At 49.3% G+C, this 24781-nt stretch overlaps 1 protein-coding gene across 8 annotated transcripts; it reads left to right on the forward strand.

The window, feature by feature from the left end:
• Positions 1 to 7051: 7051 nt before the first annotated feature.
• Stmn4 (stathmin 4) lies at positions 7052 to 24545 on the forward strand. Of its 8 annotated transcripts, none has more exons than XM_076545244.1 (8): positions 7052 to 7165; positions 17358 to 17448; positions 18557 to 18652; positions 19244 to 19324; positions 19674 to 19879; positions 20658 to 20849; positions 21496 to 21548; positions 23937 to 24545. In XM_076545244.1, the coding sequence occupies exons 2-7, from the start codon at positions 17436 to 17438 to the stop codon at positions 21514 to 21516; spliced, it is 609 nt and encodes a 202-aa protein (XP_076401359.1). In that variant the 5' UTR covers positions 7052 to 7165; positions 17358 to 17435; the 3' UTR covers positions 21517 to 21548; positions 23937 to 24545. The 8 variants fall into 8 exon arrangements, with proteins under 8 accessions (XP_076401359.1, XP_015862733.1, XP_006988826.1 ...); XM_016007247.3 differs by having other exon boundaries at positions 19671 to 19879; positions 23937 to 24075; XM_006988764.4 differs by lacking the exon at positions 19244 to 19324 and having other exon boundaries at positions 19671 to 19879.
• Positions 24546 to 24781: the final 236 nt, after the last annotated feature.

The raw sequence follows: 24781 nt of genomic DNA on the forward strand, positions 1-24781 counted from the left end.
GCCTAGAAGGTAGGCTGAGCCCCCCCCCCCCCAGTCCAGAGGTTGCCAGCTCCCCTCAGAAGGCTCTTGTGAACACAGCCCAGTTACTCCCCAATGTCCTCCCAGGATGGCTGGGAGGACTGTGGACAAGGAGATATCCTTGCATCAACCCCGAATCATGTAACTGGCTAACCAGGGAAACAGTTCCAGGTACAGCAGGATTCATCACCATGTACTTGGCTCTGTCCAGCGTTGAGCCTGACGTGGTGGGCACTTCCAGCGGGAACAACCTGTGCAATGCTGCCTTGAGGTTCCCGAGTCATCCCTGTAGCTATGCCCAGACCCCTCCCCGCTGTTCTGTGGCAGATAGACCCCAGGCGGTGGGCCAGGCTGGAGGAGAAGGGGCCTTTACTTGTGACCACCTCTCCTGGTGGCGTGAATGAGAAATGCCCAACTCCCACAGCCTTGGGTGTTTGAACCCTTGGGCCCCAGTTGGTGGCCCTGTCTCGGGAGGTTTAGGAGTTGTCTTGTTGGAAGAAGCATGCCCCTGGGGGCAGACTTTTTGAGAGTCTCAAGTTTGCCTTCTCGGCTCTAATGCTCGGGGTTCAAGACGTGTGCCCTCAGCTCCTTGCTCCCACTGCCATGCCCGCTGCTTGCTGCTCTGACTCCCCATCAAGATGGACCTCTCACCCTTCTGGAATTATACATCTAGATGAACTCATTCTCCTGTCAGTTGCTTTGGTTGTGGTATTTTATCACAGCCACAGAAAAGCAGCCAGCACTCCTCTTCAGTGGGAGCTGCTGAAGGAACTGGACAGGTGTGTCTGTACAGGTGGCCATACTGTCAGGGAGATGTGGACTCCTGGGCAAGGGCAGGGCTGGTTGATTTCTTTTTCCTGAGTTTAAATGGGATCCGAGTGCTAGCGAGTGGATTTCGCTCTGTGATCCAACACGGAGGACACTAGTGCCACAGCAGCCAAGAATGGACGCTCTCTCTTAGGCAGCAGAGAGGATGAGGTGCCGCTGGAAGAAAAAGTGGCAGCAGCTTAGGGGGCGAAGAAGAGAGAAGAGAGGGGGACTGACTCTCCTCTCTCTCCCCCTCCCTCCATCCTCCCTCCTTTCCTCTTTCTCTCCCTCCCTCTCTCCCTCCCTTCCTCCCTCCCTCTCTCCTTCCCTCCCTCCCTCCTTCCTTGAGATAGGCTCTCATATAGCCCAGGCTGGCTCCAAACAGCTTATGTAGCTAAGGATGATATTGAACTTCTGATTCTCCTGCATCCACCTCCCAAGTGCTGGCTGGGATTACAGGCATACCACCAACATGCCCGATGTATGCAACGCTCAGAGCATCTCCCAGGACCTCATACCTGTTCAACTCACTGAGCCACATCCCAGATCCCACTTGATTTCTGGAATAGATCCCTTTGCTGGTTCTATGAAACGGTCCTGACTCATTTCCTTTCCTTTCCTCTTCTTTCTTTAGTAACTTTTAATTCTGAAATACAGATTCAGAAGAATTTGCAGAGAAAGTACAGAAGACCCACATTCACTGCACTCATTTCCAATGATCCCACTGTAGGTTTCCACAGCAGTGTCAACACCAGGAAACTGACATTGGTCTAAGTTCTTCCCATTTTACCGTCTGCGATGGCTTTCATAACGATTACCACAATAAAGATGTAAAACTGCTGGGTTCCATAAAGATTTATTTTTCCGAGATGCCATTCCCAATCCCCGATAACTGCCAATCTCTCCCCAACTTCTGCAATCTTGTCATCTTGTGACTGTCTTGTAAGTGGAATCATAGAGTTTGTGACCTTTGGAGATGGCTTTTTCCCTCTCACTCAGAATCATTCCCTAAAGATCCAAGTTGTCCCGATACTCTATTCATTTTTTATTGCTGAGCAGTGTTCCATGGGATGACTACGACACAGTTTGTTTAGTCATTCACCTGGTGGAGGACATCTTATTTCCACTTGAGGCTATTATAAAGAAAACCATCAAGCATATTTTCATATTTTTGCAAGATACAAAAATATTCCAAGTCATGCTTGTACAAGACTTTCCATCCTCTAGATATAAAGTCTAAGAGTGCAGTTGCTCAGACCTCTGGCTGATACATGTTTGGTTAAGAAACATTCTGAAGCAGTTGTACCATTTTACTTCTCCACCAACAGAGTATGAGAGATCTAGTCTCTCTGCATTCTTACTTGAATTTGGTATTTTTAAAGCCTCTATTTATTTATATATTTACTTATTTATTATTATTTTGTAGTTGTTTTGGTTTGATTTTTTTTGTTGTTGTTTTGAGACAGAGTCTCTTTATTTAGCCCAGGTCAGCCTCAAACTCAAGATCTTCCTGTCTCAGCCTTCTGCATGCTGAGATTGCAGGCACGTACCACAGTGTCCATCAACCTTAGCTGTTTTAATAAGTTTATAATGAAGTGTTGGGGAGACGGCACAGTAGTGAAGAACACTTGTTATTCTTACAGAGGATCCTAGTTCTCACAACTATCTGTAACTCCAGCTCCAGGTGATCCAACAACTTCTTCCAGCCTCCATGGGCACCTGCACTCACTTGTGTGCATGTACACCTGTGGACACACCATTCACACACACACACACACACACACACACACACACACACACACACACACATACACACATGAAGATAAAATAAATCTGTTTGGGAAAATATAGGAGCTGTGGCCTTGGTGGAGGAAGTGTGTCATGGAGGGAGGTTTCAGAACCTCAAATCATTCTCAGTTCACTTTCTGCTTCCTGTTTGTGACTCAAGATGTGAGCTCTCAGCTGCCGCAATTCTCTGCCATGATGGACTCTTATCCCTCTTACCCTCTCTTCTGTACCTTGTTGCCTTGGTCATGGTGTCTTAGTTAGCAACAGAAAAGTAACTGGTGGTCTGTATATTTTCACACACACACACACACATACACACACACACACACACCACATACACACACCACACACACACCACACACACACCACACACACACACCACACACACACCATGCACACACACCACACACACACACACACACACACACACCACACACACACACACACACACATCTTCGTAGTTTCTGTCCATTTTCTAGTTGGATTGTGTGTTTAACAATAAAATATTTTACTGTTAAGTTTTAACAAAAATGTGTATGTGTGTTTTTCACAGGTTTGAAGTGAGTTTCTATTTCTTGTAAGCCTAACATTCATGGGTCATCTGCCCTGTATGTAAGGACAGTCCCAAGATCTGACATTCTCTGAGGCCTTTCTTTGTGCAGGTGCTGTTCTCCGTGACACACAGGTCTTAGCTTCCTTGAAAAGAGCAGCTTTTATAAACATAGTCTGCTTTTGTTATAAACGTGAACTGTTCTGACTCAGTTTACGAATCCGACAGTCCGCATAAATCAGTGGCTCCTGCCATCCAGCAAGGCTTAAAGGCGAAGGAGCTGAGTTTATTTGTGTCTCTGCTGGCTGAAAGAGAATTTAAAGTGTCACAGGGCTCATGAGTCAGAGCAGATACTCTTCCAGTGAGACAAGCGTTCACATTTAACAATGACATCATATGTACATGCTGTTATTCACACCGAGAAACTCACCGACAACATTCAGTTCAACCAAGTCTGCATAATGAAACCCTCAGACCTTAGCCTCGCTGTAAGCAAAGGAGGACAAACACCACCCACTTACAATGTAAAGTTTTAGCTACTGCACTGGTGTGAGCCAAGTGGACACAAGGTTTTCAGATTTATTAAACTCTCATGTCAGGCTAGGATCCTATTTCCTGAGGGTTGATCCTATTGCCCGAGGTCCAGCTGCTGCAGCTGGAGCACTGGTTGCTAGCTCTCTGGCTCACACGGAGGCTCCAGAGGTTGACTGTCCTATGGGTCTTCAGCAGAACTACCCCCAGATGCATGCAGAGGTGACTGGGCACTCTTCTTCTACAAGGGCGGTGAGTCAGTTCACTGAGGCACCTGTCATGGGATTCCTGGGTTAGAAATACATGACCTGGGTCTCCACGGTGCCATCAGGCAGCAGGTGGAGATCTGAGCGCTGAGTGTCCCGTCACGTACAGTCTGAGCTACGACAGGTGGCAGTGCAGGGACCAGGGTGCAGATCTGCATATCTTGGGCCCCACAGCCTTTGCTGGAGGTCCAGCTGCTGCAGCTGGAGCACCGGTTGCTGGCTCTCTGGCTCACACGGAGGCTGGCTTGGCAGGTACAGTGACAGCCTCTTGCAATCTGACTTTCTCAGCTGAGCAGTGTGAGGAGCAGTCTCCACCCAGCCTTCCCCACCTGCCTCCTCCAGCCTCACTCTTACCCTGCTAACCTCTTAGCCCTGACTCCACTGATTTCTTTTGTGGCCTTGGCTTTCTTTGATGCATGGTATATTTTTCTACAATAATGGAGCCTTTCTCCTTGTTTATCATTCTATATCAGCTCAGCTCGGGGGGTGGGGAGACATCCACTGAGACTCCTGACAGTGGCTCTACCTGGCACACCTTTCTCTTTCTTTCTAACATGATTTTCCTACTTTTTGTGCCTCAAAATTCAGATTGAGGCCTTACGCCCTAACAGGTGCCCTGTTTGAAGTGTCTTTGTTATAAATGGGTAATCCGCTACAGAGTGACTCTCTCTCTCTCTCTCTCTCTCTCTCTCTCTCTCTCTCTCTCTCTCTCTCTCTCTCTGTGTGTGTGTGTGTGTGTGTGTGTGTGTGTGTGTGTGTTCATCATAGCCTGTCCCTCAAGCAATAGTTAGATAATTCTAGAAAAAGGAGCAACCCTCTGCCCACCTCCCTCCTTCACCCCTGTTCTTTGCCTTGGGTAGTGATGACCTATCTCCTCCTCTTCCCCTTTCCTCCATTCCACCCTCCCTCACAGGCAGGGCCACTCAGACCACCTTTCCCTCTTTCAGTAGCAGCAGATATCTGATTGGCTGCCATCGTCATGGCAACCCACTCTCTCTGCTCCCCCTCCCTCTCTTTCCAGAGCTAGCCAATCTGCCTGTGGAGGTCCAGACTCCTCAGGCTGGGAAGGGCAGACTGGGGGAGGGAAGACTGTAGGCACATTTTGTGGTCTGCTTAAATTTGGACCCCAGTCTGGTATGCTAAGGGATGCCTCTGAGTCTGAGCCGGAAACTTGAGGGTCCATGTGGCAGGTGGCAGCTCTTATTGAATTTCAGTAAGGATGGCATTCTTCCCTGGCTGCACTGCTGAGGATAATGCCTGAAAGAACAACCAAATGTGTTCTGAAACCCAAAGGCAGCCACGCTCCTGTCTCAGCCACCCCCAAGCAGCATAAGGTCGACCTCTCCTCCTGATGTAAAGTCAGGGGTTTGGAGATGTGTGTCCACAAGGGATACTTGCAGAGCAACTCAGGGTGCTGAGTACAGAAAAGCCAACCTGTGTGTCTTGGCTGTGTTGGGGGAGCAGGTGAGGGGTGAATGCCAAGGCCAGAGTCTCTGCTCAGTCTCCAGGACAGTCTATACAGTGAGCACATATGTGTTATATGCTGCAGCCAACGCTTTATTCACCAACGCTATTGCTGTTAAAACCTCATCTCAAAACTGGGTATGGCAGTGCATTCCTTTAATCCCAACACTCATGAAAAGGAGGGAGGGGCTCTGTGAGTTCAAGGCCAGCCTGGTCTACATAGTGATTTTTCAGGCCAGTCAAGGCTACCTAACAAGACTGTGTCTCAAACAATAACAAGGAAAGAGAAAAAAAAAATTCCCCTCCAAGTCTGAGCTGGATTCAAGGTAATTTGTGTGTTCTCAGTCTATGGGGTGGTAGAGGATGAGGACCCCCAATGCCATTCAATACTCAACAAACCTTCCTTAAAACGAATGAGCCTCAAAGACGTTTAAACATGTGAACGAAGGAAGTCTGCCACGGGGGAGGGGGGGACAGATGTCATGATTCGCTCACACTAGGTGCACACGACATGCAGCTTTATTGAGCTGTGCAGGAGACAGGTTAGGGATGGCTGAAGGGATGAAAGGGTCCTGAATATGGGTGGTGGCAGTCTGTATGCAACATGGTGGCTGTATAATACCACCGAACTGTCTCCTTGTAAGGAGGTAAGAGAGTAACTTTTACATTTTTCTTATTTTATAACAAAATATTACACCCTCCAAAGAGAAGGGCGTGCAGCAAGGTGAGGTGGTAGCACTCGAGGACAGAGAATCCATAGCAGGGCCAGCAGAGGGAGAGGCACTTGGAGGGAGTGTCTTGCTCCACAGGGCCCTTGTTCTTCCTGTTGTGCCTGCTGTCTGCAGCTGACAGGCGGTGTGTGAACAGCTGATGCATCTGTACAGAGGGTCCCCTCAGTCCCTGAGGAGAGCCATCACTAGTGACCCACTGATGCCCCCCAGGAATCCATCACATTTAGGAATAGCCCTGGTGTAATGACCTCCAGTTTAATTTCCTACCTGTGGCTCGCTCTGGTTGGCTCAGGCTGCCTGAGTGGGCTGTTGAGGACCTAGCGGTGCTAGGTAGATTCTGCAGAAAAGACCGAGCAACATGGTTTTGAGGGAGGCCAGAGGGAAACCCCGTTCTCCCGGGACACCTGTGAGACCAGAGCCCTCAGAAGTTCCTGGACCTGGGATTTCTGCAGCCTTTTCCTGCCATCTAAACCACCCTTCACGTGTGTCAGCTCTTCTGATGGAGCTGGGAACAGGCACCAAGTTCCCGGGGGGGGGGCTATTTTTAGGGTTCATCTGTTCTTCCTATTGCTCCTCTAGATTCCATATTCTCCCTCCTCCAGATCTGGAGAGCTAAAGATTCTTCAAGTCATTCATCCTTCCCCTAGCTTGCAAACTGTGCCTGCACCCCCACTTCGCGGTACCACACCCTCTCTCTTGCCTCCTGGCCATGCTCACCCCCTCTGCTTCCCCAGCCCCACAGGCAGCGGGGAGGGGGGGGGAAGCAGGCTCTTTGTCTGACATCATCTTCCACTCCCCAGCCTGCTAAGAGTTACTCACTCAGGCAATCCCTGCTCCGCCGCCGGAGGAGACTGTCCAATTGCCAAGCAACCCACTGTTAGCCAATCAGGGAGCTCGGAGGTGATGTCATGGCGAGAGCCCAGCAGTGGTGCTGATGTTGAGAGAAGCCTAGGGTACCACTAATTGAGGGAGTGAGAAGAGAGCAGCTCTCTTTGGAAACCGGACTGCAGGTAAGCAGAACTGAGAGGCGGATAATCGGAGGGTTTTTCAAACGAAAGGAAGAAACAACAGCAGCCAGAGAGGGGGAGAAACAAGGGTTTGGTGTCTATTGTGTTGCCTTTGGTTCACTCGGTCGATTAAACTTTGTCAAATCCTGGGGGAGAAGCAGGGTGAGGCAAAACGATGGTGCTTGAAGAGCAGTGAGGGTGGGCTCTGGGCATCATTTTGTTCCAGAGGAGTGGGACGTGTCGTGGAGGTTCATGTTATTTCTGCATTTAAAAAAAAAAATGTGCTTTTGAGAGAAGAAGGTTTGTTGGAGCTCAGCTTCTTCGGAGGCTGCTCTGACTGAGGACCCCCGTATTCGAGCTGAAGAAGCTCTGCTTTTTGACGTTCTCATCTGTTCCTTTCGTTCTTGGTCTTGTTTTTTTTTTGGGGGGGGGGAGCACGGTCTTTTCTTTCTCTCCCAGCTCTGTGCAGTCTTACTTTTTCTCTCTCGGCCTGAAGGATGCAGTGAGATCATCCCCTCTCGCTTGCCCCGCCCCACCCTGAGGTCAACCTAATTCTAACTGGCTCCGCAACTGGCTCTAAGGCAGAGGATGCCAGCTGGCAGGACAGCCACACCCAGGTTCGCTGGTCCTCGACCAGTCACAGGCAGCCCCCTTTGCGCTCAGCCCACCACCCCGGCCAGGAGTTCTAGCGTCCTTTCCCCCTCTTTTCCAGAGCTCTGATGTCCAGCCCATAGCTGTGTCCCCACGTGGCAGCCCTGTCTTTGTTTTATTTCTCCCAGGAACACAGTTAGGTGTCTAAGTGCTTCATTGTCCTCAACCTGGACAGTTTTGGGGGATACCTCAGAGGCTAGGTCAGACAGCCTTAGGTCACCCTGTCTGAAGACCCCAGGCAGGGATACCCCATGTCCCCACACCAAGTGGACAGCTGATGGGATGACCTGACAATGACCTGCTGGAGTTCTGAGGGGTGAAGGGTGGAGACGGAATGTGTTGGAATCCATCTCCCCTAAGGCTGGGGCCCCTCGGGGAGGAGAGTTCTCCCTCGGGTGGGTGCTTGGGTGATGAGATCATGCACCAGATGTGGAAATAATGATAGCGGTGGAGGGAAGCAGAGGCAGAGGGGGCAGGTCAATGCAGAGCCAGAAGGCAGCCATGACCTCCCAGTACCCTGGTCTTGCTTCCAGCCCCCCTTGCTCCCTGCCTTGTGGATAGAGGTGTGTTCTCAGTCCTTTCCTAAGCTGACCAGATCCCTCCACCTGGTCCTAGACATCTACTTTTCCCCAGCTCCACCCAGTCACATCTGGAACAACTGGGAAGTGATTTGGGAGCTTTATCTGCTAGGAAGGTTCATCACAGAGCCTGCAGCCTTGTGGAAAGTGAGATCCCCATCATTGATGGCATTCAGGGGGAGCTGGATGACCACCCAGCAGAGAAATACTGGACATCTCTACTGTGGGGGGTAATCCAGACCAGGGCTGTTGAACTGCAGGCTGAAACCCAACTATTGGATAATGAAATCAATTTTGTAGAATGTAACTGATATTTGAAAAATAAAATTAGACAGAATAGAGTAGGAAAAAAGACAGAACACACCTCATATAATGGCTACTGCTTCTTGTGCCTTTTTAGTTCTATGTTTTTAGCTAGGTATATATTTGTATATATATATATGTGTGTGTGTATGTATATGTGTGTGTGTGTGTGTGTGTGTGTGTGTGTGTTCTATCCAAATACACATATATGTTTCTGTCTTGGCATTCATATGCTGGCTCATGGCATAAAATCTAGCTTTTATTATGGATTCCAGGCAATAAATAGTTGAGGATCATTGAACTAAGTAACTTCTGATTGTCTCTTCTAGCCCCAAGCCTACACACTGATGAAAAATTCACTAGGCTGAACATTTTTTTTTTTCAGTTAAAAAAATTTAATTGTAGTAAAATGTAATCAACACAAAAGTGACTATTTTCATTGTTTTAAGTTGGCAATGTTGTCCATGCAATGTTCTGGAATATTTTCATCCTGCAGATATGTACCAATTAAACACTCACTCCTTCATTTCCACCTCTGAATGTGGCTCTGCCAGGTGCCCCCTAGCAATGGAACCACACATTTTCTGGCTTATTTTACTTGGCATGCTGTTCTCCCATTTTCATCCATGTTGTGGACTGTGTGCCCCTGCTCCCAGGTACCAGCTAAGTGACCCAAAGTTACAATGAAATCTCAGTCTTGTTTAACCAGAAAGGATGTTTATTCAGGGGCATGGCATGCTCTGAAGGATTCCTAAAACTAGAGGTTTGACCGTTTAGCATGCACACCCAGCACACTGTTGAATAGATATACCATAATTGCCTCTTTATTCATAATTTGCCTTCCTTTGTCTCAGCTACCCAAGATGCATTACATCCCAAAATATTAAATGGGAATTTCCAGGAAAAAAAGCAATTCAAGAGTTTGAAGTAACTTTTACCAATATCATATTATTTTTGTTTTCTTTTATAATTGCTGTTGTTGGTCTTTAATCATGCCTCCATATACATTCTGCTTTATTCTAAGTATACATGTGAAGAAATGGGGCATAGTGTAGAGAGAGTTCAACATTGTCTCTGGTTCTAGACACCCAAGGAAGCTCTTGGGGTGTATCTTCCGAAGATAAGAAAGAAGGGAACTGGGAGTGGGAGTGTCTTCTACTTTGGTTTGGATATATAATGAATATTTAGATTTCATTTTGGCGGAGAGAGAGAGAGAGAGAGAGAGAGAGAGAGAGAGAGAGAGAGAGAGAGAGAGAAGAGGTATCTAAGGTCTAAGTGAGGCTCACTACCTGTCCTCTCTTAACTATCCCCATAAACCACATTTGCTTTGTAGGAGAGAACTGGGTTGTTGATGCTTAAGCGAGAAGGATGGAGATGTAGGGATGTGGCTCAGTGGTGGAGCACTGTCAACCATGCACTAGGTTTAGTTGCTGGTGTTTAAGACAAAACAAAACCCGGCATCAAAGACTGAGAAACGGATACAGAGAATAAGATGGTTGAACAGCAAAGGCAGACATGTGGGACAAGGAAAGCAGAGCAGCTGGGAGATGGTAAGGAGAGGGGATGGTCTCTGTACCACGCCAACCACATAGAGAGAAAACTCAAATCTACCTGTGTGTTTGATTTTAAACATCTGGATATTGAATGATCAAGATCATTACCAAAGAAAACCTTGTTTTATTCCCCCCTCCCCCCGAACACAAAGATCCTGTCTTTGTGTCCCACTTGGCCAGGACTTCAAGATCCAGTCCCCAGATAAGCCACGGAAACCCAGTGCTCTGTCCCATACCCTTCTGTGCCAGGTCCTCCCTGTGGAAGTCGTCATAAATCAGGCCAGCTGCGTTCAGGCTTCTGCCCCTTCAGGTCTGTCCATTTTCTCTGCCACTTCCCCCTGATCCTCTACAGTCCACAGGGTCAGACACTAGGCCCCTGTGGGAGGGACATACAGCTGCAATGGATGGAAGAGGTTACTGGCTTTGACTCTGTTGGATGAGGAGGCTAAGGATGCAATGTGCGTGTGTAGGGGTAGGGTGGGAGGGATTTAGGGGTAGAGTGGAAAGGACATATGTGTGTGGGTGGATACGTATATCTCCAGGGCTTCCTTCCTCCTGTCAGGAATAGTGTAAATGCTAAAGGGAAGAAAGAAACAAACAAAAAAACAAAACAAAACAAAAACCCAAATGCTTTTTAAAAAATGACAGGGAGGGGTATTTTCTTGTTCCTTTGTTCCTCACCCCTCCCCCAGATGACCATTTTGTAAATGAGTGTCTGGTATCTGTACTGAAGGATTCAGGAAGGGTGAAATGATTACAACTACATAATAAACTTAGGGGTAGACGAGAGAAACCCTAGAAGGAAATGCTGATAGGATTAAGTGGTAGACATCAGGAGTGATTGATTCTTTGTTCCTGACATGTAATCATAAGGCCATGTGGCACTGTATATAAATGTGTGTGTGTGTGTGTGTGTGTGTGTGTGTGTGTGTATACATACATACATACATACATACATACATACATACACACTGGGAAATGTGTGGTATACTATGCATGCTATTAAACATCTGCATTGCTGCTGTTAGGAATGAGGTCACAAGTGTTTCTCCACACACAGATGCCCACAAGTGTCTTTGACTCCTTATCTGTGTCTGGGCCATACTCCCAGCATTCTATCTAGCATACCTGAATGGAAACTCCTGCCCTGAACTTGACTTCTGGCAGGGATTCCTCTGCATGTATTGAACTGGGAATAAAAATAGCCCAAGATGTCCCTTCACAGTGCATTATTTGGGGCTGTAGGTTTTCCGGCTGTGGTTCCCTATCCCAATCTTGCCTCTCAGCATGGCTATTAGAGCTCCGAGGTCTTGGCAGACTCAGGTTGCCAGGGTTCTGCTGTTAGCAGGGCAATGTCCTCGAAGTGCACCTGAAGTTTCCTTCTGATGCCTGCTATACTGCTATGCATTCTCGAGGAGTTCTTGACCATGAGCCTTGGGTCGCTTTCTGCTGGAGCCCTTAGAAGCACCCATTGGGTGATTCACCACTGAGTCTCCAAAGCCAGCCACTCACACCATGTTTTGCCTACCAGGTCCCCTCCGCATGTCCTACTTGCCCCTGCTTGGTGGTACTCTCTCACCTTTCTCCCTTAAGGATACAGGTTCTGCATGGATCTGCCAGAGGCTGGAAGAGCCCCAGCAGAACTCCCAGAGGCCCTAACCACTCAGTTTCCCTCCAGCACCAAACTATCTGCGGCTGTTCCAATACCTAAGAAAGGGCTTGGCATAGCATTCAATATTCAATAGTATGGAAAGAATGAAAACCGCATTCATGAAAAAATAAATGATCTCCTTTTGATTTTAGATACAGATAAAACACACACTGCCAATCAGAGCCTTGAGGTGGCAGGAAATAAACAAGGCTATTCCTCTGTGGGACCATGATTTCAGCCCAAAGTGAAGATGTGTGACTGTGAAGTCACCAGGGCAGCATATGGCATCAGGACATAGAATAGAGTCAGCCTGGAATGGCCTCTTTCTGCACTCTTGTGGTTAGAAGAGCCAGGCTAGAATTCATTACATCCACGCCCACGAAGTTCCCATCTTGAATCTGCGCCAGGATCCCTATATTTGTCTTCTAGAACCCTTGCCAGAGACAGCTCTATTTAAACCACTTGGACACGCATTAACTGCTGATCCCTCAGAAATAGTCCACGTGGGTTTCTAAACAGTCCAGTAGCAATAGCAAGCTGGGCATTTCTCACAGAGACAAAATACTTGTCTGCTCTGCACACTGTGTGGGTAGTTTGAGACATTCCAGGGTTGGACATATACAGGGTAAGTGGCCACATCTCTCTGGAGCACTCAGCACACTCCTGTGGTTCCAGGTCACTAACTGATCTCAGAAAGCCTAGAGCCTTGGTCCTTCCACAATATCCTACAACAGCATCGTTTCTAGGAACCCATTTCTATACTGAGGGCAGCTCTGCAGACCCCGATGTGGGCTGTCATCCCATCCAAGAAGGTGAAAGGGGCCCAGGACAAAGGAGAAAGGCTCACACACTGGAACCCGGGACCATTCTGGTTGTTCCTCTACCAATAGCTCACAGTATAACCTCAGGATCCCTTGTCCCCAGTGAGCACAGGATTGACATCTTGGGCAGAGCAAGGGTGAGTAGTCAAGTGCAATACAGTATCTTGGGATGACCTGGCTTTTCACCAAACATGATAGTCCCCATCTAGGTGTCACTGGGAGGTCTCATACGCACCTTATGTGCAGCTATCAGCCCTATGATTGCCTGTCTACCTGTTTTCTGATATCATGTGAAGGGCTCCATCTTTCCAATTCAGCTATTTTTTTCTTCTCTCTTCCAGCTAGAAGGTTCCCCTCCAGTCCACAGCCTTGACTCTGCCTCTTCACCATCAACCACACCCACTTAATTTGTTTCATTTGCTATGTCTGATTGTCTTCTTGGTGGCCTGGTTGCTTGGGTGCGTGATATCACTCACAGATTTATTGTATTAAATATGCTAGTGCAGCTGTATTTCCATACACAGCCATTTAGACGCTGGCACTGTGTGAGGACCAGTTTATAAATGGGACAACAGTGCTAGGTGTGACTCCGGAGTGTGACTCGATCAAGGCAGGTTCCCAATACTTTGAACCTGGCCATGGCTTCCAATCACCCCTCCTAATCTTGTCCCTAAGTTGGTACCACCAGACACACCTCTTGGCCATAATGGTAGATCCTGAAGACAGAAGATTTCCCGTGAAACACACACCGACTCAACTCCCAGCTCAACACCTTATGACCTATATGACTTGGTGCAAGCTACTCAACATCACTGAGCTTCAATGTCCTCATTATCTTAGATTAAGTTGAGATATATCTGTGACTCCTCTGGAACAAAGCAGGTAGTCACCTTCAGCATCACCATCCATCTTGGTTTTCAGTGAAAAGATGTCAATGGCTTGAAAATGGAATAGATAGATAGAAAAGATAGATAGAAACCCCTTCAATGGTGTGGAAGGTTTCTGTCCGCCATCTTCCTCTTCCTATTCTGACACTCAAGGCAGTCTGCAGGCAGCCCAATGAGTCCCCTCTGTTCTTGAATTTGCATAATTCACACTTCAGCACAGCCAAGTTCCAAAGCTCCTGCATGGTTCTAGGCACAAGGAGCCCATGTTATATAATGCCCCCCTGCCCCGCCCCGCCCCTAACCTGAGCTAAGCTGTCTTCTTGATTTGGACAGCAGACACTTGAGTCCTCTCACTGCTTGCTACCCTGGCTCAGTCCCTGCAGCTTGGGTCCAGGGTGGTCAAGAGACTCTTACTTTTGACCAACATTTGTGTCATGCTCTGTGCAGGAGCCCAGAAACCACCATTCTGAGCCCTTGTTATTCCTGTGGCAACTGTTGAGTGATTGTGTCACATTGGCCGTTAGAGCTCGGTGTACAGACAGCTTCCCGTTGCCTTCCTTGGGGGCTGCTGAAGGGCTAGGATTGGCCTCTGCCTTAACAGTAAGCATGGGAAGAGGCTTGGGATGGATCTGGGGTGTGCCTAGTGTGGGGGCTGCCCTCTGATGCTCAGATGCCTGATGTCACCGGTAATCTCTCTTCCTGATAGGTAAGCTCTGCCTCGCCCCTCTGCTGGCCACTGTTGCCCCTTCCTGCTGCCTCCATGAGTTCTAACATTCTGTGCTCTGATCTGTGCATGCTCCCTACTTTCTCTCCCTAGCAGCTGTGGGCACACCCAGCAGTCCCTACCTCTAGGCTGTGTGTTGTTATGACACGGTGACTTGACCGTAGCTATGGGGCAGGAGCCACACCACAGGTGGAGTGCTGGGGGAGGTGGATGGGACTAGCTGCCACCAAGCACTGATGTCACAAGCTAATAATGGGGAAAGCCAGGCTCCCTACTGTGATTGCCACCCCCAGGGGCTTAATGTTGCTTTGCATTGCTGTGCTCTCCAGAAAGCGTGGTTGCCTGTGGTATCCACTGTAGCCTGTCTCAGAGTGCCTCATGACAACGTTAATGACATGTCAGCATGGGAGTTTTGAGGGTCCCCTGTAGCTCTGGGTCCATGTACACAGATTATATTGAGTAACGAATCAGGCCATGTATGTGCACAAACTAGCTGTTGAGATGTAGTGGAGGAATCATGGGTTTGTCATGTACTGAGACTACTGTGGCTGGCACATACCCAACCACACAGCAGGAGGGTACAAGTTCAAAATCAACTTATCAAAAGACTCTAGGGGTAATCCTTACTTGCATCTTCCAGCTCGGTGTCTCTAGGCATTCCTTGGCTTGTGGCTGCCTCATTCTGATCTCTGCTCCTGTCCTCTCATGTGTCACTCATAAGCCCCACTTGGGTAGTCAGGGATGCTCTCATCTTGAAGTTGTCAATCACATCTGCAATGGTCCTTTCTCCACATAAAAGCACATTCGTAATGTGAGGGTATGTGCTCACTCCTTTTCCAACCCAGGGCACTAAATGGGCTTAGAAATGTCACCTTATATTTCTGAGCCTTGACACTTTCATTTACAAGAGAGATTTTCTACCCCCCAAAAGGCAATTGTGAAACTTGGGGTGAGTGTGTATTTAAGTGAATGTTCTGTGACTGTGAGATTTTAACTGTGCTAGCTCGAACCTCAGAGAACTGAGATCTGTGACAAGTTCCTTGCCACTCTGTCACCTCCCCAATCCCTGCCCTGGTCTTTCTTCTCTGGCTTTCTAACAGACTCTGGTTCCCATGACTCATAGCCCAGATTTTCCCATATGGAAAGCACTTATGTATATATGCTAAAAAAAAATTCCCTCCCACCTCCAGGCTAGACTGGCTTTTTCTGTGTCCTTGGGACCACGAGGGACAAGTGCAGGCATCTTGCTCTTCCATTGACCACTAGAGAGGAGCTTCTAATTCAGAAACTCTGGGTCTGGACCCATGCTGACCCCTTTAGAGCTTTGTGACCCTAGGCAGGTATCTTAACGTCTCTGAGCTTCAGGTTCTTCACCTGAATGCAAAGATGATGGCGTCTGCCTTGTTGGCACAACTTAGGTTCGTAGAAAGATCAACTGGGAGAAAGTTGAAAGCGTTTTATGTGTGTAGGATCTTGTCATTCCAGTCCAGGGTAAGGACACGCCCCCACACAGCTGCATTGCGTTTTCTTCCTCTTCTCCCTGTTCCCATCTCCCCTTCTGATTCATTAACCAGGGTCTTAGGTCCCTGCCTCCCCTAACCAACGTTTCTCATCTAGTCACTCTACTTTTCAATTGCTGTGGACCTGAATGAATACTGGTCTCATGATGAAGGACTTTGTCCTCAGGCACCAGGCCTATCTCCATATTCAGGGATTCACTGGTACCATCAGGACCAGCCTGACACCATGGAGAAAAGGCCTATTGTACTGGTAGAAGAAAGCTCTGGCAGGGTCTTTGGCTCGAAAATGGAGAACAGAGCTCTCTAAGGGCAGCTGGGTTTTGCTGCTTCAAATCTGTGCTCAATTATTCTCTCTTAGTCTTGACAAACGGGGGGGGGGAGTAGAATCCTTATTTGCATGGCTGGTGAGAGCCACCTTGATGCAGGGGGCAGAGGAAGGGCGTTTCCTGGGTTCTGGGTGTGGGTAAAGCTTGTCCCATTTCACAAGTGCAAGTCCTTGCAGAATGAAGACAGTAAGTACAGGGTTTAGGTGTGCAGCGTCACAGGGTGAGATGTCACCTGCCATCAACTCTGCCCTAGTCTAGTTCTGGGGCTGGAACTGAACCCACTGCTCCCCCAGGACCTCCCACCTACACGGGCTTTGGCCCCAGAGGGGAGACATACTCACTCTCTAAATAAAGGGATGTCAAGCCTCTGTGTCTCCCAAGGATGAAGGAATGTAGTAATAGCCTCTTGGCTCACATCACTCTCCACTGGCACAGAGACCATAAAGGTGGCCAAATACCAAACAATCTCCTTGCCAAGCACTCACCGATGGTCCTCAGTGGAGTGCCGTTCCCTCTCATCTCCCAGGTATTCATAGGTGCTCCTTCCTTGACCTTTCTATCTCCTTTCTTGACCTTTCCTTTCTTCCTATAATGTCTTCAGCCTCAAGATGGTCTCACATACCCATGCATGTCTCTGGGCTGATGTACTTATCACGATGGTATGCCTAAGTGTGTGTCTCCCCTCATGGTCCAGGGCCATTTTCAGTGGAGTCAAGGGATCAAGCTGGCAGGTAGCTCTTGGAGGACAGGGAAGTAGGAAGGTATCTCAAAGCAGGTTTCACGTCTTCTGCCCTCTTCCTACTCAGTTCCTGTCAGAGTTGGCTAGAGAAGGTCAGACAGATGTCGGATTTATAGACATTTCCAAGCAATTCCTACAGAGGACTTGCCTCTCCCCTTCTCCCTGACCTTGGGCCAGGTTATTACACTGCACAGGGAGACAGACAAACACCCCGAGGGATGAAGTTGGGGGACCCCATATTTACATGCTCCGAGGCCTCCAGTCCGTTGTGAAGGGATCCTTGGTGTGTGAACTGAATCTTCCTGGGCAGATGTGGAGGAGGGTGAGTGGGGAGTGAAAGCCAGAGACAGGAGGGTCTCGAGGTCATAGCAGATACAATATCCCCAACATTCCCTCAGTGCTTAGAAAGGCCTGTCAATGTGCATTCTTCTCTATTCCTTAGGGTTGTGATCCTGTTCTGAGCTGGCAATAAACACTCGCTGTGACGTGCAGTCAACCCAAGCACCAGATCCCAGCCAACATGACCCTCGCAGGTAGGTACCTGCAGCACTCAGTGATGAACACTATAGCACCAGCCATTTCTCTCTGTGTGTGTTCATGTGTGCTGAGAGGCATGTGTATGTACGACACACGTTTGTGCCTGGCATACATGCCTGTCCACATGCGTGTAGAGGTCAGAGGAGAACTTCAGGTGCCATTTCTCTGGACCCATTCATCTCGTTTTTAGAAAGGGTTTTTCATTGGCCTGAGGCTTGTGGATATGGCTAAACTGACCGGCCAGTGAGTGTCAGGGATCTTCTTGTTCCTGCCTGCCAGTGGCTTTTACATGTGAGTGCTGAGAATCAAAACTCGGACTTGCAAGGCAGGCATGTTACCAGCTCCTCAGCCCTCTTTCTCTGTGCATGAGTGCTCTTACAGATGCCTAGAAAGACCTGGCGGCAAGGCAGAGGCGAAGTCACGTCTGGTGTTGGGTGGGATCACAGCTAAATTCTTCTTCCTCATTTGCTCGTTTGTGCATTATTTAAAAATTTTTAATAATATCTTTATATAGTGTTGAAATCATGCTTTCAGGCTTTTAAGAGAAAATGAGCACTGGCATGTTGTGGGACTGGTACTGAGGAGTCTTTTATGTTGCGTAGAAAACAGGGTGCGGTGGGGGAAGGGCCGGCAGGGGCCCCCAGGATGACCTGTGGTGACCTCCAGGGAGACTCCTGGTGTCAGGGGTACATTTCCGCTCTGTGGATAGTCACTCTCCTGGTTTGATTTCTGTGTTGGGAAGGTTTGAGGAGACTCCCAGTCTGACTCCCTCTAGAGTGGGCCTGGACCACAAGGAGAGTAGCAAGGAAGCCTCCTGTATTGACCGCTTCATTCTTTCAGCAGCCATGGTCTGTCCTTGGGTGGAAGTAGGAGATGGAGATTGGGGACCAGGATGGGGACTGGCGCCTGGGGTCTTTACTAGAGGATACTTTGCGTTTGGGATTGACAGAAGAATGGGATCAGCTGTGTGAGTTGGAAGGTCAAATTTCAAGCCCGAGGTGGCCTAGGCTCGGGTACTTTGGAGCCAGAAAGCCTGGGCTGACTCACGGAAACACCAGCTGCTGGGGCTGGTGGGCCCATCTTCACTGGCTTGCTCTCTCGTAGCCTACAAGGAGAAGATGAAGGAGCTCCCGCTGGTGTCTCTGTTCTGCTCCTGCTTCCTGTCCGATCCCCTGAATAAATCATCCTACAAGTATGAAGGTAAGTGGGAGCTCGTCTGGGAAAGGAAAGGGTGGAGGCTTCTGTGTCCTGTGTTTGTGGGTGCCCTCCCCCCCCCCCCGTTGACCCCCATCTCGTAAAACTGTCCTGGTCATAGTGTGTCTTCTTTCCCAGAGCCTGAGGGGCCTGAGTCCAGGGGATGTGGCCTGGAGTTGCCAGGTATCGGCCAGGGGTCTAGAGGGCCTTCCTGAGGCACTTGCTCCTAGGGTCCCTTTTGCACATTCTTTGAATAAATTGACACCCCAGAGGATGCAAGGACAAGCCAGACACAGGTTCTGAGATTCTGTCCATAATGACACAGAGCAAAAAACAACCGAACACTTGGTGTGTTGAGCAGGGCTTCTAGGGACAGACAGCAGCCCCGAAGTGGAAAGCGCACTTCCTACCTGGTGACAGTGGTGCTGTCCGAGTCCCCAGAGTACTGGGTGGTGCTGTCACAGAGTACTGGATGGCCACGCTCTCACACAGACAGGTCATCTCTTCATTTCTGGTTGCCAGGAAGGGATGGGTTCGGTCTGTCGGTGAGAGCGGCGGGCCTGTGGATGATGACCTGAGACTGTTTTTTCCGTTTAGGCTGGTGTGGGAGACAGTGTAGGAGGAAAGGTCAAAGCCAGCGGAAAGGCAGTGCTCACTGGAGAGAAAGAAGAGAAGAGGGTAGGCGGGAGCCAGGGGAGAGGTTCACAGGCCATCAGAGGGACAGGGCAAGGAGGGGCTGGGGGCGGGCGCGGGGTGAAATGAACCGATGTCTGTCACCAGCGAGGAACAACAGCGGCTGGCGTTGCCTGCGGCTGCAATCGCAAACCACAGCTCATGGGATCCTCAAACCTTACTCTGTCAAAGCCACTGGCCTTAGGGTCCAGTGTTCAGGATCCATCAGACCCTAGTCATTGGTGTGCCTTGGGACCCCCAGCTTCCCTGTGTCTGTGTGCATGTGCGCATGCTCGTTGGGGCCGCAGCCGCTCCTCGGCAGGTGAGCAGCCCCAACTCTGCCCCTCTATAGCAGATACGGTGGACCTGAACTGGTGCGTCATCTCTGACATGGAAGTCATCGAGCTGAACAAGTGCACCTCGGGCCAGTCCTTTGAAGTCATCCTGAAGCCACCCTCCTTCGACGGGGTGCCCGAGTTTAACGCCTCCCTCCCCCGACGGCGAGACCCATCCTTAGAAGAGATTCAGAAGAAACTAGAAGCAGCTGAGGAGCGAAGGAAGGTTAGCCCAGCCCCGTCGTCTTTCTTATCTCTCTTCCTTTCATCCCGGTGTGAGCAGGAAGGAGGAGAGGGGTGGTGTCCCTGAGCGGGTAAGGGGGCGTAGCGAACCTGAGAATGTTCAGACGGCACCTCCTGAGTGCTGGGCATAGACTAAGACAGGACTTACAGGAGACAAGACCACGAGTGTGCACTGGGTGAGCTTACAGTTTGCTTAGGGTGTCACATTTCCTCTCCGAGCCGGCCTTCTATTCAACTTCCCTGTTTCCTATCCATTCTCATGGCTCAACTCAGATGCCATCTTATCGTGAGCATTTCTTCATCTTAAAAACAAAAACAACCCCCCCCTCCAAAAAAAAAAAAAAAACCCTTTCTCCGTTGAATTCTTGTGGTCCCTCCCTTTACCTTCAAGGCATTTATCACATGCAGGGCCGGGTTTCAGTTATTAATATGCACGTTTATTTCTACTAGGCTGTTTGCTGCCTTCCTAGGCGCCTGGAGTTGTGAGTGCCTTGAAGCTAATAGACGATTACTTAGTATTTGTGAGTGAATGAGTGAAAGGATGAATGATGAAAATGAGAAAAGAGATTTAGACGCTATTTAGAAAGGGGCTAATAAAGTCAAAGACGGTGGAAAGCTTTGCAGGGGTCCCGTGCCATTGCTTCCTGCTTCTGGGCCAGAGGACCCTGTTCAGGGATGGACCCCATCTGGGTGTGGCACTGTTAAGTCGCGCCCGTAGAAATCCACCCTAAAGGCTCTTTCTCTTTCTTGCGCTCCCCTAGTACCAGGAAGCGGAGCTCCTGAAGCACCTAGCAGAGAAACGAGAGCACGAGCGAGAGGTGATCCAGAAAGCCATTGAGGAAAACAACAACTTCATCAAGATGGCAAAAGAGAAGCTGGCCCAGAAGATGGAGTCCAATAAGGAGAACCGGGAGGCTCACCTGGCCGCCATGTTGGAGCGGCTGCAAGAGAAGGTGAGTGGTCCTGGACTGGGCAGGAGGCTCCTTCCGTGCCAAGTACATGTGACCTACGCATCACTCTGGAGGAATCAGCCTCTGCAGGAATGGGAATGTTTCCGTCAGGCAGGGTCCTCGTCGTTCTAAGGGTATGGTTTGGGGTCACAGGCAAGAAGCACGCACCATACTTTGGGTGGCCTCTCGGGGGATTTTTCTCGAGTTTTGCAACTGATATTTCTCACTGTCTCAGGAGCTTGCTCGCGCCCTTCTTTTCTAGAGAAAGCCTGTCTAATGAAAGTATCTACGGAGAGACATATGTCTGCACATTCTGGCTTCATCCTTGAATGGGCAGATTTGGCTGTAATGAAAGATGCTAACTTGAGCATGGCTCTGAGCCAGGGGCACAACAAGCCTGGTTGCCAGTAAAGCAGGAAAGAGGATTCTCCCCAGAGCTCTTGATAAGGGCCAGAGAGTATCAGGCTTTTCCAGTAGTCCGCCTTTGTCAATAACCAAAATGTCACCTGCACACGAGAGGTGTGAGAGACTGGGGTTGGTCCTCCATGTCTTTCTTGGGAAGACATGCTGGCCTCATTCTCTGAGTCCCAGGCTGCCTCAGTTTCTCCTGCAGCTCCTGGGAAGCTTTAGCTCTGTGTTTTATTTCCAGGAGCCGCCTGCTGCGCGGTGACTCCCGGGACCGATCGGTGGCCTCGTCCCATGGTGAGCAGCGTGGTCCTTATTCCTTCCCGCCTACCCACCTAGAACCTCAGGCCCTTGGCAACAGTTACTAGAAAGATCTGGCTTCCTCCAGGGATGAGAGCTGCCCGGGGTTCTGGAGCTGGCCCATCGGTGGCAGCCCCATGCCCTACTGTTCAATTCCACAAGGGACTGCAAGGCTTCTTATTCTTCTTTCTGACTCAGGGGAGGGACACGATCTGGGTCTGACTTTGGGCTTCTCCAGTTAATGACAGATACTGTAGGAAAATCTAACATTGCCTTTTCTTTTTGATACTGGGTCTCATGTAACCAAGGCTGGTTTCAAACTGACTGGGTAGCTGAGGATAGCCTTGAAATTCTGGCCTCTTTGCACCCACCTCCCAAGTGCAGGGATTACAGGTGTGTGCCACCAAGTCTGCTTTATGGAGTTCTGGGGATTGAACCCAGGGCTTTGTGCTTGCAAGGTAAGGCACTCTACCAACTGAGCCCCAGTCCCAAGACAAATTCTTGAAGAAACAACAGTTTGGATGGGAGAGTTATAGGCTTACAGACCCAACCTAAAACAAATTACAAAACTAGATTATATTAGAGCACTTGAAAGTTTGTTTATAAAATACTTTCATTTTATCCCAGCACAGTCACCACAAGTCTATGAGGTAAACAGAACAGGTGTCATTCTTAGTTCAGATGAGGAAACCATTCCAGAGGTCAAATGATTTGCTGAGATTCACACAGCACAGTAGAGCTGGCCTTGGCCGCTTTTCAGCTACAAGTGGCCATTTTCTTGCCTGCCTCAGAGAGAACAGCTTAGCATTGTCTCACAACTTTTCATCAGCAAGAGGTTCAGCAGAGACCAAGCAAGCAGAAGCCAGAAATCTAGGGCTCTGCATACCAACTCCCTTGAAACAGAGGTGGAGGTAAAGGCAAGGTCGTATTTGGAACGACAGCTGTGCACTTATAGTAAATGCTGAGAATCAAGATGCCAGATCAGACATTTGAGAGGACATCTTTTGTCTGAGACCTTGATTCCCCACTCATAGTAACTCGCTGGAGGAGGCAGGAGGCAAGGGTGAGAGCCGGGTATGTGGTTTTTCACCACATCTCCGTTCAAGGACGGGAGCATCTTCAACATTAACAATGCTATCTATGCTAGCTCTTGTGTGGGTAATAACCAGAATTCATAGGCATTGAAAACCCAGCCCACACTTACTGTCTGGCTCTCTAGAGGCAAGGTCTGAGGAACTGTGGGCTCCAGGTCGTGGGATACACACCAGAGGGTGAGAACCAGACATACCGCTTCTTGCTTTCAGCCTGTGGAAATTTCTAAGGCCTCTGGAGGGATAAACTTGTAGGTGAAGATGTATCTCAGGAACCTTGGTGGCCTCAGTGGGTCTATTCTAAGTTAATTTGTCATCCAGATGTGGGAACACCAGGATCTGGTAGGGGGATCATTGAGCACCTGTTAAGGACCATTTACCAGAGTAGAGTACCACAGTAGGGACCGGGAAATAGAAACAAGAAAAACACATGTTTCTGACCTACAAGGAGCCAGATATTTGTCTAGCTGAAATGATGTGGAGAGCAGGTGTGGTATGGCCCCATGAGTGGACACTTGTTACAGAGTTTTGGAACTGAGCCAGCTGCCCATTCTAGCCCCACTGGAAAGATCCAAGAACTTGAGGCCAGGTTAGATCAGACAGTCAGTTGAGATCACACAGCTGGCTGGGGTCACACAGCTGGCTGGGGTCAGGAAGGCAGATCTTGTGTTTTGGGTGAATTATGCAGGTCACAGAGCTGCCCGGGGGGTGGGAAGGTAGATTTAGTCTTTTGGCTAGATTATGTTATGAAGCAAAGCAAAGGAAGACTGTCTCCCAACGCATATAAGGGAGGCCATTGTCCGGTGCCAAACACTATTTCCTAACAGTTCTCTGTCAGTATGCAACTTGAGAATCCTCTTGCAGTTAGCAGTTGAAGACAACGCTAAAGAGATGGGAGAGAAATAACGCATCTGTGATGTGTCAGGGATGCTGGCAATGGGCTGATTCTTTTCCCATTCCCCTTAAACTGGCTGTACCGAGTGGCTCCTTATAATTAGTCAAGTGACCATTCCCAGTGCCAGAATGACCAGTGGAGGTAGAGAGAGCCTACAGTGCTATGGAGCCTCTGTGGTGTGGATCCCCTACCGGATGTGGGGACTCCCCGGTCCCTGGGCTCTGTAGGCTAACACACCTGTGTCCTGCATCTTACCTGCCTCCTTCCACCCCTCAGGATGCCTTCGTCGACAGCTCTGCTCTGCCTGTGGTCCACCATCCTTTGCTTTCCATTCTCTTGCCCTCTGGCCTCCCCTGGCAGCCTTGTGTGACCCGCCCTTGTCCCTCCCTTCCTTTCCAGGACAAGCACGCAGAGGAGGTGCGGAAGAACAAGGAGCTGAAGGAAGAGGCCTCCAGGTAAAGCCCAGAGGCCACGGAAGCTTCCAGGACAGCCGGACGGCTCCCACAGAACCTGGTTCCAGCAGCCTCTGGCTGCCGGCTGCTCTCCCAGCACTGGGGTTTGGGGGGAGGGGGGTGGCCAAGGGGCGTTTCCTCTGCTTTTGGTGTTTGTATATGTAAAGATTGACCAGTGAAGCCATCCTATTTGTTTCTGGGGAACAATGACGGGGTGGGAGAGGGGACAGAAGGAGAGAGTGTGGAAAGAGAGGTAGAGATGAGCCCATGGACATTGTGACACTGTCCACTGACTGAAGACTTGGGCCAAGGCCCCTGCTTTTCACGGCTCTGCCTGGACATCCGACCTCCAGGTTCTGAGTGGAGAGAAGACGAGAACCGAGGCAAAAGTTCAGAGTGAAGGGCAGAGTCCAGGTGGGATAATGGCTGCAGGGCCAGCAGGACAAGCCCATCTGGATGGAATGAGACCCGCCCTTCAGTGGGTGGTACAAGGTCTGTGTGTGTGTGTTAATTGTCATCTTTTGATCATCATGACCAATGAAACATTTACTTCAAGTCTCCCGTTTCTTTATTTCCTGGATTTGCTCTTTGTAAATGGGCAGAATGTTCTAGAAATTTGGCTTCCCACCTATCTGATGGCAGGGGTCTTTTAAGTTTTCCATCTAAGTATCCAGTGTGCTGAGTGAGGTGGGTTAGTTCATGCTAGGTACTGGAATTATTAGTGGTTTTCTTTTCTCTCTCCTTTTAAACCCCTTTTTGTGGGCTGTCCCTTAGTGATCATTTGAGTGCATC

This window comes from Peromyscus maniculatus, chromosome 9 (assembly GCF_049852395.1).
Source record: "Peromyscus maniculatus bairdii isolate BWxNUB_F1_BW_parent chromosome 9, HU_Pman_BW_mat_3.1, whole genome shotgun sequence".
Taxonomy (NCBI): Eukaryota; Metazoa; Chordata; class Mammalia; order Rodentia; family Cricetidae; genus Peromyscus; species Peromyscus maniculatus.

Excerpts from the sequence above, each read along its gene's own strand:
- Stmn4 (XM_006988762.4), top strand. Across the intron at positions 18,653-19,243 it reads ATCATCCTACAAGTATGAAG|GCTGGTGTGGGAGACAGTGT; the intron begins GTAAGTGGGAGC and ends TTTTCCGTTTAG. Across the intron at positions 19,325-19,670 it reads GAGAGAAAGAAGAGAAGAGG|CAGATACGGTGGACCTGAAC; the intron begins GTAGGCGGGAGC and ends GCCCCTCTATAG.